Below are 15,259 nucleotides of genomic sequence, written 5' to 3'. Positions count from 1 at the left end.
ACTAATGGCGACTGGGAAGTGTACAGACGTTTTCAGGTTTCTTTTTGGTTTGGGGGGGGGGAGAAATTGAGGGGGGCTACGCGAGAGAATCTTTCCATGGAGGAATTTGTCATGGGGGAAGAGAATTTCAATGAAGGACTCTCTAGCATTATTTTAAAAAAATAAAAAATAAATATGAAAGTTTTTTCAACTGAAAGTAAGGAGCAGCATTAAAACTTAAAACGAATAGAAATTATTACGCATATGAGAGGTTCACCTCCTCGTAATACATCACTCTTTACGCTGAAATATTTTAGTAGTTTCAACTATTTATTCTACGGCGTTTGTGATTCAGGGGTCATTCTTAAGAAATTGGGACAAAATTCAAGTTTTAGTGTAAAGAGCGAAGTATCGACGAGGGGGTGAACCCCCTCATATACGTAATAAAAACATACGAATAGAGATGTTCGTTACGCAAGATAATTCGTAAGTTACGTATATTTTTTACTAATGAAAACGTTCATAAAAAATTGAAGTTCTTTTCCTCCTCAACGCCCCGCTCTTTACGCTAACCTTTTTTACTGTTTTAAAAAGTAGAGTTAAGAGAAAGAGTCAAACTTTAGCGTAAAGAGCGGGGCGTTGAGGATGAAAAGCCCTTTTTATATACGGAGTAGTTTCTGTTCGTTTTTCCCCGAGGAGGGGAACCCTACTTTTTCCCCGAGGAGGAATTTTCCACCAATCACTCTGTTTGTGAAATAAACAAAAAAATATTATTCCAATTCCGTTTGTGAAAGGGTCAAGGCGTCATAGGTCGATACTTTCGGATCTTTGAGATCATAACACACTTTTTATTAACAACGTCTGCTTGGTAATGTACAGATCTTGCAATCAATATCTCAGCCGATTCTCACAATATCATTCCCCTCAAATTCTGTATACTTATTTATTAATTATAGTTGGCGCTATATATATATATATATATATATATATATATATATATATATATATATATATATATATATATATATATATATATATATATATATATATATATATATATAATGTATATACTTTCAAAAACTGCTACGGTAACTCTGAGTGTACATTTATCGCTGATAATTTTGATAATTTCGAAGGAGAGGAAACTGTGACCTCGTGATATCACAAACCAACTTAATGGACCAGAGGTATTAGTCTAAAATAGTCAAAGGTTTAAGAAGGTCCTTGGATAGTTATTAAATATGCAAAAACCATCTTGCAGGTCTGAAGGGCGAATATTGGTTGCAAAATATACTAAAGAGTAAAATAAAAGGTTAAATAGGTTAGTATCTCCAAATAAGCTAAAAAGCTAAAAAAAACAAAACACTCTTCTGCAATAACAAATGTATATTTTATTTTGACTAGAAATAAATAGTGGGGCGGTCCTTATAAGTTTTCAAGGTAATTTAGAAACCCAATCTTTGCATGTGAAGATGAGGAAAGCATTATCACCGTTATCAAAATGTATTCTTACGTCATGACCATCTCCCACGTTCAATTTCCAGTCTTGTAAGTTTCAGTTTTCAGGTTTTCTATAAAAAAAAACTATTCGTGCTTTGATGTTTAATTATTAATGTGCTTAGAGATACAAAATTAACTATTAAGTTCTTTATATACTGGGAAATTTGAAAAATGGCTTGGCTCAAAAAAGCTTGGATTTCCTATAATAATAGGGCTGTAACGATACTAAGTAGGAGCATTTCTAAATGGGAGTGTTCATACCCCACTATCCCGCTTTCCCTGATTTTATAGTAACAATATGAAAATATTTAACACAGAAGTGCCTTTTTCCATACTCTAGCTACATACAGACTTGTTTCTTATTTGGCTTGTATCAAATGAGTTGAGCCTCTCTCGAAATAGCTCTCTCGTTTTCTAAAGCGCAATATTATGGAGTCTTCCGGTTAAAAAAAAAAAAATTCATTTATAAACGTGATTTGCTCATGTCCCCCTATTACTGTATCTATTTCCCTCCCTTTTAAATAGGATTTTGGGAACAAAAATCCTCTTTTTTAAAGAAAATACCCCTATAGCTTGTTAATTCAATTTTGTTACCATTTTCTATTTTCGCAAAAAGCTTTTCTATTTTCACAAAAATATTTTAACAGAATTGCAGACTTAGGTGCGAAATTAATCTTTGGTCAAATTCTATATGATGTGCTTTTGATATTTTAGAAAGCAGTAAATTTTGGTAAATAAAAGTCTCAAGAAGGGAACTTAAGCCTGAATATGCCATGGCAAGGTCTTTTGAAGTGTCTTCAAAAGAACTTTGTTTTATAAAATTAAAATTTTCAGAAATAGATTTATAGCACGAATTAACCCCTAGGAAAGAATGCTGAACCTCATACGTTTGCCATGTCCTGTTTTGCAAAGCATAGAAGATTTTCTTTAAGGTTTAAATATTTTTTTTCAAAATTAAGCGGAAAAATATTTTTTTTTAATTTAATATGAAATAGTTCGAATTCCGTTCAATATAAAAAGCCCTAAAAATAGCTATAACTCCTGTACTATCCAAGATAGTCAGTAAAAAGCCCATCATATGAAATTGTACTATAAATCCTGCATTGTAAGCTAGTTTATCTGATAAGTAGGGCGACTACTGCTGAATTACCCCAATAGGGCCAAACGTCTCTGACTAGCACCGTTGGAGGGGTGGCTGGTGCCTACCAGGTACCAAAATTAGCCTCGGTGTCATCAACTGGAGAGGGAACTTGTCACCGTTTCCCAATATTATCTTCCCCTAGGTTTTGAAAGTTTTTTTTTGTATTTCTACTTGAAAATATGTTTTTAGTATTTAAAACAAAAAATAACAAAATTGACCCTCTCCCCTGGATTTTGAAAAATGTTGTTTTGCCTCTCCCACCAATTAAGTTATCTTGAATTGAATCTACCGGTTTCAGCTGGAATGTGCATCCAGCACAAGTAAGCGTCTTCATTACGGAAATTCTATGTGTACTTTAGTCTATCAGCCTCTAAATATAAACAGTCTTATATATTTCAGCTCAAAAAGTGGTCTAAAAAAATAATATGATCAGTAAAAGCTCAATTGTTTTCTCTTTTTAATTGCTTGATTATGCAAGTTTCTAAGTTTTATATAGGCAAATTATGATGAATTTCGCTCACCAAGGGAATAGAATAAAAAACTCACAAGTTCATGAATCAATTGACTTTGATAAAAAAAAATACATAAATTAAACATTTGCTAGTTAAATATAATTGATCCGAATACTATATTCAAAAATAAATAAAAACATCTCAAATGGGAAATTATAGTCTGGATCTATAATGCAATGAAAAACAACTCCGATGGGGTTTCTTACCTTGTGTGCTGACAGCTCGACTTCTTGCCAGATCGATTTTATTTCCGACAACAATGACAGTTCGAAATGTTGTGAGTTCCATATTTTCCAAATGCTTTAATTCGTCATGGGCTCGGTTGAAGCTTGATTTATCGACAACAGAATACACAACAATTATTGCCTTGGGTGGATTTGTACGATCTATATCTGTCTGAAATAATAGAATAATTGTAAAGGTGAACAAGATTCTAGTTTCAAGAAAATGTAAAAAGGATGATATTGATCAATTTAATTCAATTAAAAATCGAATTCAGTTCAATTCGTTTAATGAAAAGATGATACAACACATAACGTTCGTCCAAGAGGGCACCCTAAGAAAGACGTGAAAGCACTTGATACTGGGTGATGACGTATATAGCAAACACTTGAGAAACAAAATTCTTAACAATCAAACAAAAAAGGAAATAAAATAGCCAAACTATGAGAAATCTCTAATCATGAAGATAAAAACAAATATACAGAAAAAAATAATAATTAAAGCAAAGAAATATCAAAGGAAAGGAAAAAACAAAAAAGCATCTATGAACCAAGGCCAAAAAGAAAATTTTTCGAAGAAAACTAAGAAAGGAAATTGAAAAAATAAAAAAAACAGTTTCTTTATGGCATCTAACTGCCTAAATCTTATTCCAGCTTTTTGATACCCCCCCCCCAAATTCTATAACATTAATAAAGACAAGTTAAAATTAAAATAATTTTTCCAATAAACATCTAGTATACCTGAATATTATTTTGAACAAAAGGGTTTAAAACTAAAACTGACTCTGTATTTACACATATCCAAGTGATTCTTTTTGCTATGGAAATTCATTTCTGAAGCTTTTGAAATTCAATGAGGAAGGTTCTCCATGACTCCTGTCCACCCCACTACTCCCTCTTCACAATGACGCCTCTATATTCAATATTATGCCTTAAATTAATATATTACGCACAAAACTACTAAGTTTTCATTTTTGTGTTGCGAATTGGAGTTCTTTTACTTAAAACTCTTATACAAGAAAGTTCCTTAGCTGTTGTAAATGCCTTGCAATTTCATTTATTATCAATTTGTATCTGATAGTTTTACGTAGTCGGGTTTATTGACGAGCGTTGCTAGAAAAGAAGATGTTCCGTGATCTGCTTTCTTAGGACTGGGTTACAGCCGCTAGAAGAAACACGGGAATTTTATTGATGCTTCGTAGGAACAGACGCCGTTGAATAACACATAATCCACTCGTTGCTTACGGTCAGTTTTTCTAATCACATAAAAACCCAAAAGCATTCATCATTTCCCTGTTCGTCTCAAGGTAACATCTTGGCAAAAGCACATGAAATGCTTAAGATTATGACGAAATTTTTGTTGAATTAAACCAAAGATATCTTCTCTCTTGTGCTTATATAATATTTTCTAACAAGAATGCGAAACAGAAACTCATTTCAATCCAAAATTATATTTATTAACCCTTCATACAAAGGTGTTATTAACACTCCATACTAGGGTACGCACAAAACTGGTGAGCAGGGGTGGGGGGGGGTTGTTAGAACCCCTGTTTCCCAAGCAGTCTTATGTTTTATGCAATGTACCAGTTTTTAGAGGTTTCAAGAAACTTGGTCCCGAGTGAAATATAACAGCCCCAGAAAAAACTTACTTTTACGAGTTTTTTTTTCCTGCAAATGAACAGAGAAGAAAGGTAGACCCTCGTCCATAGTCAGTGAAATTCAACAATAAAAGTATAAGTTCCAAAACAATAAAGGCTTGAAGTTATAGAACCATATTTATGTCCAAAATCAAGTCATTGGAGGGGAGGGCCAAACTTGATAAAAACACAAATTCAGCCCGCTTCTATTCTAGAGAAAGAGGTCTTTCTATCTAGAGAAAGAGGTCAATGTATTACTATTTTTGCAGCTCAAATTGGGTTTTCATACGAATATCGGGAGGAGTGATTTTCTATCCTACCTTTTCTTCAGCAAGTATGATGGTGCAAATTATTTTCTTAATAGAGAGAGGCCGAAAAGGACAAATTAATTTAAATGTAAATAAATAATTCAGTAGTGTGTTCTGGCCTCTAGGGGTATGATTTTATTAGTATTGTTGAATTTGTTTGTTGGAAGGCTTGTGGTGCCGATTAGGTCGTACTATTGGCTTTATAAATAATTTTTTTCTTTGTCCTGTATTGTTTTCTAATTCATTTTTGCCACCCCCTCGGACAAATTTTTACTTCTCGGGGTGGCTGTTCTTACTGTTTTTTATTGGTTAGATAATAAATGTTTTCTCTCTCAATTATTTCCATAGAGGCTACCAATTCGAACATGAACGGCCGATAACTTTACATGGTGTATCTTAAGTAAAACCACATAATAGGGGCTTGATTTTGTGTTTAGAACTTGTCTGAACTAGGCGATAGCATAAGAGACAACTTAAATCCTCATTTGTATTTGCATTTAATAAGATCTTTTTAAGTTTTTTAAATTAGCGTATTCTCAAATCTTTGGAAAGCAAAATTTATAAGAAGTTAATTTTTATTTAAGAACCCATTGAAAGCATTTTCAGTCTCTATTCAGTGAGAGAATATATATAGTGAAAGTTATTTCTAACAAATAGTTAAATTAAAAATTCTCAAGGAATATTTTCTGTGCTGCCACTAGTGACTAATTAGTAGCATGTACAATACATCACTTGCTATGCACTTCCAATCGTGTATGCACGTGCATTAGAAGCAATAGACTGAATTACTGAAGTGTAAAGGCATATCTGCCCGCCCACAGAGGCCTTACTCGTTTGCTTTAGTTTCTTGTTTTTTTTCTGTTTTGTGTAGTGTTTGTTTTGTTTCTTTTATTGATACTCCGCTTTGATTTTTTGTGGCGGGTCAAAAAATAAATTATTATTATTATATTAAGAGTTTAGAAAAGTAAATTTAATCCTATTTATGTTTAAAGTAGTTTTAACATTATATTTAGTCACCTGAAATTGTCAAACATTTAAAATCATTTAAATTTTGCCGAATTGATATTATCATAATATAACAGTAAATCTGCCAGTTTTACAAGCAGCAAAACTGAAGCTGGAATTTTTTGCCTAGGATTTTTGATACGATGTTTTTTCTACTCTACTGGGGTTTTAATATACAAACAAATGTACAGGTTTTTTAGACTAAATATACGTCGAATATTGGTAGAAAATCAATAGAAAAAAAATGGTTTTCGTGTTTTCAAGCAAGTGTAGATCCTTTTCTAAGAAAAAATCTCTGTTCTGGCTTGGTGAATGGATGGAACTAAGGCTTTTTATTACAACAATATAAGTACTTTGTCCTTTAAGTGTTTGTTTCAGCACAAGTCTTATTGTAAAATTGCTGATTTTAGAGGGTGGAGATTCATGCATAAATATGGCGTCTAATAATACCTTAAATATGGCGTCTAATAATACCTTACCGTGGTAAGACCTGAAATTTTTTCACTGAGCCTTCAAGCTAACACTTCCAAAGCAGCATGTATAAGCCAAACTTGACAGAAGAAGCGGCACATATATTAAGGCTTATGGCTTTCATAGGAGGCACCAAGGATACTTACTTCTGATTGGCATGAATATTAAAAGTTAAAATACAAGCACAGCAGTGCCAACTGATCTAGGGGGCAATTGCACCCCTAGATTTAGGAAAAACTTTTTTTTGCATCGTCAATTAAAATATTGAATAAATGCCCTCTCTCTGATTTTGAAAATACATTTTTGTATTACCATTAAAAAAAATAATTCCTCCTGTACTTTCCTAAATTGGCACAACTATAAAATGTAAAAATTCTTTCTAGCTAAGATAGAACATATTTTCTATCTATAGTAGTTGATCGGGTCATCTATTTGATAGTAGATCGCTACTATCACGTTTTTCAACAACATGAGGAACGTATTTCATAAGAATTTCTTAAAAGTTCATTTCCTTTGTGTGAAATTCAGTCAAAGAAACCTAAAACAGGGCTTCTAAGGCTTGTATTCATTTAACTATATCAGTCAGTAACCGGACGATATTAAAGATATTAAGAATGGTGAATTTGTTTGAAGTTATTTTTTTAAAAACATTGAGTCAGTTGCGTCAATTCGCAAAATGTAGAGTGTAGGGGGGGGGGGGGCAAATGCATGTTTAAGAATCTTGGAGGGCGTGGCAAATTTTTCAATTTTCTCATTGAAAATACAATGAAAGATATTTTACAACGAAAATACCAAACAAGGGGTTTTTTCATAAGTCTAGAATCGGGGAGAGTGTTCGCTTCTCCCAAATTGACACCCCTTCCCTGACTCTGTAGACTTTTTTTCTAGGAATACAAAGTTCTATTATGTCCTAAAGATTCATAATGGGTTATTGTACGTGGGAAAATAAATCTTTGGACAGTCGAATTTTTTAATAAAAGCAGCTATTTAAGTTCACCTATTTCTCCTTTATAATCAAAACTAATTAAAAGTACTTCTTCCAAAGAAACGTAAAGAACTTCATTAAACCAAAAATGAACAAAAAAAAGGATCAATTAATTCACTAAGTGTAAAACTACCAAAAATCAGCATCGATTAATCAATTAAATCCAAAAAAGAACAGAAATTAAAGTAGATAGCCAAGTCAAACTCAAAATGAGTAGAAATTAACATGAGAAGAGCTAAAAACCTTATGCTTTCCCAAGGCCGGAACATAATTTTCGCTTTACTGAAAGAATAAATTTTAAATGTTTTTACTTTTATAACTTTAATAAATCAAATGTTATTAATATTTTAAGAAATAAAAATCAATACGACTACATTAAACTGATAATACACACTTATTTGTATTTTTACTTTCTTATTGATCGTCTTTTTGTTGTTTTTCGTTTTCTTTCATTTATTTGTTATTTTTTCAAAATTTCCAATTGAATGAACCTTTTTTGAAGTTCCTACAATAACACTTTTTATGAAAACCTTATATGCCCCCAGGGCACAACTTATAACCCATAGCCCAACTTACAACCTTGAAGTCTGTGGGGGGGGGGGTCATCCTCAAAGACCTAATTTCTGGACTTCTATAACTACATTGAATACAATGGATATCTCAGAATTTTAACTGGATGTGTTTGAGGAAATGATAAGTGTTTGAGGGGGGCTGTTTGATTTTTAATCACTTTTGACTATTAAAGATGGCACTAGCCCTCTCAACTCCCAATTGAATTAGCCCTTTTCAAAGTTTCTACGACAACTCCTTCGTTACGAAGTACCCTAGTCTAAAACAAATAAATAAATAATTTATTGTGCCAACATCGTCATTTACTTGGGCAGCACCAAATTGAACTGCCTATGATTTAGACAGTTGTACACGGAGCAAAAAAAGAGAAAACTTGAGTAATTAAAAAGGGGAAAGTTGAGTTTGTGTTGTTGGGCCCCAACGCAAATTTTTATTTTTGCAAATACAGGCCAATTGTTTAATAGTTATAGGAGAGTACTGGAAAAATCGTAAAGATTGTGAGATATCAGAAAGAGTGGGCGCGATTGTTTCCCTTCCAGTTTCTCCATGCCTCGTACAAGTGCCACCTACCAACCCGGTGTAAGTACCTTATGGTGGGATACACCATTTTTCCAACCTCTTCAAATTTAAATTCCAACCATGGTCTTGAACAATACTAATATTCTCACAAACAAATCAGTAGAATTCGTTACCTTAACACTCCTAATTGTCCTGAAAGTTAATTCTGTCTCTTCGCCATCCATAGTTACGAATATATTCTTCTCGTTTTCATCGCCTCCTTGAAAACAAAAGCTATTGTCAACAATGACTTGATTACGAATCGTAAAAGCAAGATGTTTCAATTGTAAAGGGGGCTTGAAAGCTATTGATTTTCCGCTTTGATTTTCATTAGGGACCTTTATCTGACAGAAGTTTTAAATTCTATCCAACGAAAAAAAAAGTTGTTTTGTAGCACGAGAAAAAGTTGAATCGAAGATAATGAGCTTCAGACATCAATTCTTTTGTACAGCTTCAGCTTCCTTCGCTGTTTGCTGAAAATATTTCAAATATCGATAAATTAAGATGTTTCAATATTAAAATTCAAATGTCATTTTAAGAAATACAGCTATGACTTGACAAGCTCATATACAAGTAAATTCTGAAAGAGAATATAACAGTTAAGAAAAATATAAAATCATATACTGCTTATGGCAACAAAAATTAAATGTAGGCTTGTTTCATCTGGCAAAAATCTTGTTGATGAGAATTTAGGATCCCCCCTAAATTGGATTGAGCAAGCTGCGAACCCCCCAGAAAAGAAACTAGAATACTTATTATTACTTCCTACCCAGTTTGGATACGGCCGGACAATTAGTTTTGGTAGGTTCTTAAATTACTAAATATAGGTACGTCTCCCTTCCACACACGCAGAAAAATCGGAATGGGTATGGAGGTCCAAAAAGTATAGCTGGGGCACTCATTCTTAATTCCAAGAATGTTTGGTTGAGATATGATAGTCGCTATTGGAAAAATATTCTGAAAATATGAGTTTAGAGAATTCACACCCCTTCCAAAGAGGTTGATTATATGAGAACCACCAAAAAATGCAACTAGGACAGTTAACCTTACTTTTCACCAATTCTAGCTGCGACCTGGTCACAAATCATCGGTATTTTGGCTCGAAGAGATAATTTTATGCTCTGCAGAATTCTTTCGCTACGTGATCCCGAAGAGATTAGTTTCATTTTGGTTTTTGAAGTAGACTAGAGAAAAAAAAAAGTTTACTTCCTTGGCAGTTGCGTTACAGCAAATTTTGCACGAACTCGTCGCTTAGTGGAACTTTTTCTTCTCCGTTTCACAGTCCTTATAGTCTACCGCAGCATTTTATCAAATTTCCAACATTTACCGTTGCTGGTTGCTGACTTTAGACCACTGATAAAAAAAAAGGACAGCATGATAAAAACGTGATTCAAACGTTAAATGATAAGTAGGACTATTTTTCACTCTTCCTTGCAACCAGGATTGCCACTCCTAATGATTCATCTCTCGTTCTAGTGATTTTTATATTATCTAAACAAAGAAAAATCCCTAAATCAGCACATAAATTTCTACATTGTTGAAGAAAATCACTAAATAAACTAAAAAATCACTTATGGTTAGTGTTTTTTCATCGGGTGGCAACCCTGCTTGCAGCAGCAGCAGCGCGTTTTCGATAACCACAGCACAGACTTTCAGTATTAAAGTTTAAACAGGATGGATAGATTAATATAAAGAATATATGTCATCAGACGAGCTCCAGCATGAATTGGAACAGGTGGTAACAATAAAAAGAAAGGATAAATTGAAGATTCCTTAGTGAGGATTTTTAGAATTATTTTCACTAGAAGTCAGAAAAGAGGAAAATGGCGGAGAGGAAAAGAGGCCTTTTTTTGACGAGGCCTCTTTTCTTTGCAGAGGAAGTGGTAGCAACTTACAGTGGAAAAGCAGAAAATTTGTTGCCAGGAAGAGAAAGATAAATTGTACAGTTATTCTAAGGCAATGTGAAGAAGCATACAAGCACAAAGAATACAAAAGATTGATTAAAAGAAAAAATGTGCATTTGAAGAGGAGAAAGCAAATCAACTTAGGAAAGCTTTTTATTTCAGTAATAATCGAAAAACTGGGCAACTTCTCAAAGGTAATGTAGAAAGCCAGCACAGTTAATACCGCCTGAGGAAAGTTGGCCAGCATGTTTAGAAAACAAAGAAAAAGAAAGACTAGGTGGGAGTGAGGATTCGACAGTAGAAATCGGACATATATTAGAGGTGTTTGAAACGCTTGAAGCACGTCTGACAAAGACAATGTGGAGCTTGTAATGGATACCTCAGAGGTGAAAATTTTGAAGGAGTTGAAGAACATGAAAGGATCCTTTGCACTTGGAACAGACAGTATTCAAATTTGTATCTGGACTTGGACCCGGACTTGGGCACTTTCAGTAATATCCAACATTTTCTTGTATTTTTCAAAAGCATCAGTGGCCTTCAGGATGGTCAACTTCAATTGTTCTCACTGGCATCCTCACATGTTAGCTATAGAAATATTCACTTGGGGAAGTGTCTGGGTAAGTGGTTTTGTAAAAATCTACACAGAAGATTAGATGTTGGATATGAAATAGGGAGAAAATTAACTGAAATACAGGCAGAATTTAAGAAAAACTATTCTGCGTTAGATCAAGTTTTTACAGAGGATTAGTTATTTAAAAAGTATATTAGTAGGAAGGGTGGCAGATTAAAAAATTCGCGTTTCTAGATCATAGGGGAGCGGTTGAGGAGGTTAGAAGGGATTTATTAATAAAGGGTTTACTACTATTGAAATATGCCTTCTAACACGTTTTGTAGAAATATTGGTTATATTTATTTGTTAGTATGGATGGTAGTAAGGGTCCGGAAATATGTCTCTAGAGTTGTGCTAGGTAGACTCGGATTAAAACAAGGCTTCATGGTTTCCTTTCGTTGTATTAGAACAATTTAGAGGCTAGGGTTGAGCAAAACCAGGCACCCGTGGTATGGCTTAATTTGACGCTGTTTTTTTGCTCTAATGGTTGCTGATGACACTGTTTTGTTGTCTGACCCAGAAAAAAAAACCTACACAGGCTTTTTGACATTTGAGAGGGATATCTACGAGAAAAAAGTTGGTACTTACTGTTACTAAATCAGTAGTTTTGGTTTTTGGAAGAAGTGAAAAGAGGAAGAAAGAGATTTTAGGTTTGGAAGTAAAAATTCACTTGTCTTGGATGAGTTTATTTACTTAGGGTGTAGGTTAATAAAAGATGTTGGGTTGGATAAGTATTTAGAATTGGTTAAAAATGAGGGGAAAAGGGTAATAGGTATGGTTTTAAGCAGCTCCTTCAAATCATTAGGTCTCGGAGATATTAATTTACAGAAGCGGGTGTTTGAATCTATGATTAGATCGGTAATGGAGTATAAAATAAGAATTGGGGGGTTTGATACAGGTATTACATAAGAAATATTACAGTAATATAGAAGGGTACTGGGGGTAAATGAGAGGATTAATAGCTTAGTTATAAAAGGTGATTTGGGAATTTTGTCGTTTTAAAGTGTAAACGTAAAGCTATTCAGAAAAATGAAATCAATTTTTTATCCTTTTTCTGATGAGTCAATATTTTTTTTAAGAATAAAATCTCTGAGCCGATTTGGGAAAAAATGGTGTTACCCCTTTCTAGGTCCTATTTTTGAGGGAGCCGTGCCTAAAAACTAGATTTTTTTTTTACATTTGGTTCCTCTTGTTCTAGAGACGTAAGGCTCACCTTCAAAACTTATCAGGGCCAACAAGTTTTGGCTAGGATTTTCAAGCTAATCCAAAATAGGTTTCTGAACCATTTTTGGATCTTATACCTTGGGAACGAAAGCCAAAATTTAAAAAAAAACTGAAACTTTTTCAGGCCCCATTTTTGGATGAAAACACATTATATTTTCTATTTTTTTGTGTGCATTGGGTAGGTTTCTGATGGTCCAGAGACTGAAAGATAAAGGTTTTAAGCACACCAGGAAAAATTGGACCCTTTTTGTGGCTACATTTTGGGGACTCATGCCCTAAAAGAGTATTTTTTGCACTAGGGTTCCTTTAGCCCAAGGGCTTGAGTTTTTAAGCTTAAACTGTTCTAATAGAGAAGTTGGTAGACTGCGATGAAAAAGTTAGGGCTCCCTTTGGACTCCCAAGATCAAACATTCTCCCCCCCTTTTCCTACTATATAAACAATCTCTGAAGAATCGAAAATTTAAATAATTTACAGTTCTTGCTCGAGAAGATCTGAGGGTCGAGTCACCCGGTAAGACATTTTTATTGGACCTTCAGACTATTTCGAGAAAATTAATTATTTAGAAATTGCAATCGGATGTCATGGAGATGGGTATTAAAAAAGGAACGAAAGAGGGGGGCCGTTTGCCCTCCAACAGCTCTAAACCCTTTAAAAGTAAACTAGGACTTTCAATTTTCCATTGAATGAGCCCCCTCCTAAGTTTCTACGACCATCATTCCATATAAAGCGGTAGGGAAAAAACAATACATAGGGCGATACAGGTCGACTGACTAAGGCAGCACTAGAGCTTTGTTTCTGATAAACGTTTGCCTTTGATCTGCATCATTTTGCCAAGCACAATATTTGTATCATTAATATCCTTGTAGATTTCTAGCACTTACAAACTAAGTTGACAAATAGGCATAAATGTTTTTCTCCCTGTTTTAATTACTATTCGAACTCTAATATCTGTAATATTGCCTTGCTTTTCCTTGGTTTTAGTTTCCAATCAAGATCTCTCAAGTTCGATTATTTCACTGACTTATTAATTCTCCAGGACCTTTTCCAAAATCCTTAGAAATCTCGTAGAAATGGGATAGAAAATAAAACTAGGCAATGAGCCATTCTCTCGAATTCTGCTGACGCTAGTAGAGTCGTTTTCAATGCATCTAACAATACATAATGATCCTTAATTTTGTTCGTGTTTCTTAGAGATATCCCTCCGATTCGGTGACGGTTTGAAATGGGTTGTTGCTGTGGGTTTGATATTCAAGTTCATTAACTTCAGAATTTATTTTGACTTATTTGCTTAAATAGCTACATTTAGCTTCAACAGCTTATTCTAGAGATGTTTTAAGGAATATGTCCTGTTCTTGCTCTTCATTCTAAATTAGGCTGAACATTTTATAGGTGGGGCAGAAGCACTGCCTGTGTAAAAACCGAAATTGTTTCCATATAATATTGCCGTTTTATCTGGATGACTTCATCTGAACTGGGTTTCCGTAGAAACTTTGGAGGGAGCTCATTCGACTGAAATTTAAAATCTTTAATGTCATTTTCGGGAGTCAAAAGTGCTTTAAGTGCAACCAGTTATTCTCTCTCATGCCCTTTGTTGCTAAATACTCTCCCCCCACCACCCAAGATGTATGATCAAGCTTTTTAGATTGTCATTTTGTTCAAGACTTTAATTTAGATTGCCTTTCTGTTCAGAAATGGGCTAAAATTCTTAGATTTTTGATTAGTTGTATTTCGAGTGAGCTCTTGCGTATTGTTTGCTATGCAAAATTTCCCATTAATTTCCCAGAGTTTTCCAGTAGTAAATTCTGAAAAGGACACGCATACCCAACTAAAAAACACTATATGAACCTCATTTTTCAAATTATTTCCAAGATCGCGGGAGCATCTGAAGGGATCAAATTTAGATTTTGAGGAAGTATCATAGAGAGAGGTCAGGTGGGCTTTAGAATTTGACTTGGGAAGGAGTGCGAAGGTAAATTAAGAGACAGCATGCGTATCCAGTCTATTGAGATACCATGTGTACAACAGCCTGGCAACAGCTTGTTTCTTTTTGTTCAAAATGGCCTAAAGGTTCAATAAATATGCCTCCAGGGATCACAGGGACTCCCATTACCCCTGGTATAAGTTGCCTATTACTTACATAGAAGCTGTAATGGAAAGGGGGGGGGCATACTTGATCCTTATTGTCTGAGTATCTAAAATATTTCAGAGAAATTTCCGGTCCAAAAAAATTATAAACTTGATGGAAGGAATGGGGCCTCAAAATTGGCAAAAAATAAATATTTGGTTCCTGAGTAATTTTAATTCGAGTGAGCTCTTATCATTTTTTAGACCATGATTCTTCAGGTTCTCTAAAAATAAATTTTAGAAATGAGAGCCTTTGATTCCTGATTAGTCGTATTTTAAGTGAGCTATTGCAGATTTTTCCCTTAACAAGATTTCTCAGAGTTTCCCAACAATATACTCTGGAAACGTTAAGCAAACCCTAGTAAATGAAAAGACACTAAGTGCAACTGATTTTTTAAATTATTTTCAAAATCTTTGGAATAGCTTAAGCAATTGCGTTTAAACTTTGAAGAAGTTGGTAAACTTAGCCAGAGTTCAGAGGGTAACAAGTGGACTTTGAATTATGACTT

General features: G+C 34.0%; 1 protein-coding gene across 2 annotated transcripts in view; it reads right to left on the bottom strand.

Annotated features, from left to right (window-relative positions):
• LOC136034651 (GTP-binding protein REM 1-like) overlaps positions 1-15,259 on the bottom strand; it is a 106,154-nt gene that overhangs the window by 34,708 nt on the left and 56,187 nt on the right. For both annotated transcript variants that reach the window (XM_065715958.1, XM_065715959.1), the window contains exons 4-5: positions 9,022-9,107; positions 3,339-3,528 (exon numbers count right to left, since the gene is read on the bottom strand). In XM_065715958.1, coding sequence (XP_065572030.1) covers positions 3,339-3,528; positions 9,022-9,107 — 276 coding nt within the window. The remainder of the gene's footprint in view (positions 1-3,338; positions 3,529-9,021; positions 9,108-15,259) is intronic.

Source organism: Artemia franciscana, chromosome 13 (assembly GCF_032884065.1).
Source record: "Artemia franciscana chromosome 13, ASM3288406v1, whole genome shotgun sequence".
Classification (NCBI taxonomy): Eukaryota; Metazoa; Arthropoda; class Branchiopoda; order Anostraca; family Artemiidae; genus Artemia; species Artemia franciscana.
The sequence above is the reverse complement of the archived record's forward strand: the minus strand, read 5'-3'. Positions and strand labels throughout refer to the sequence as shown.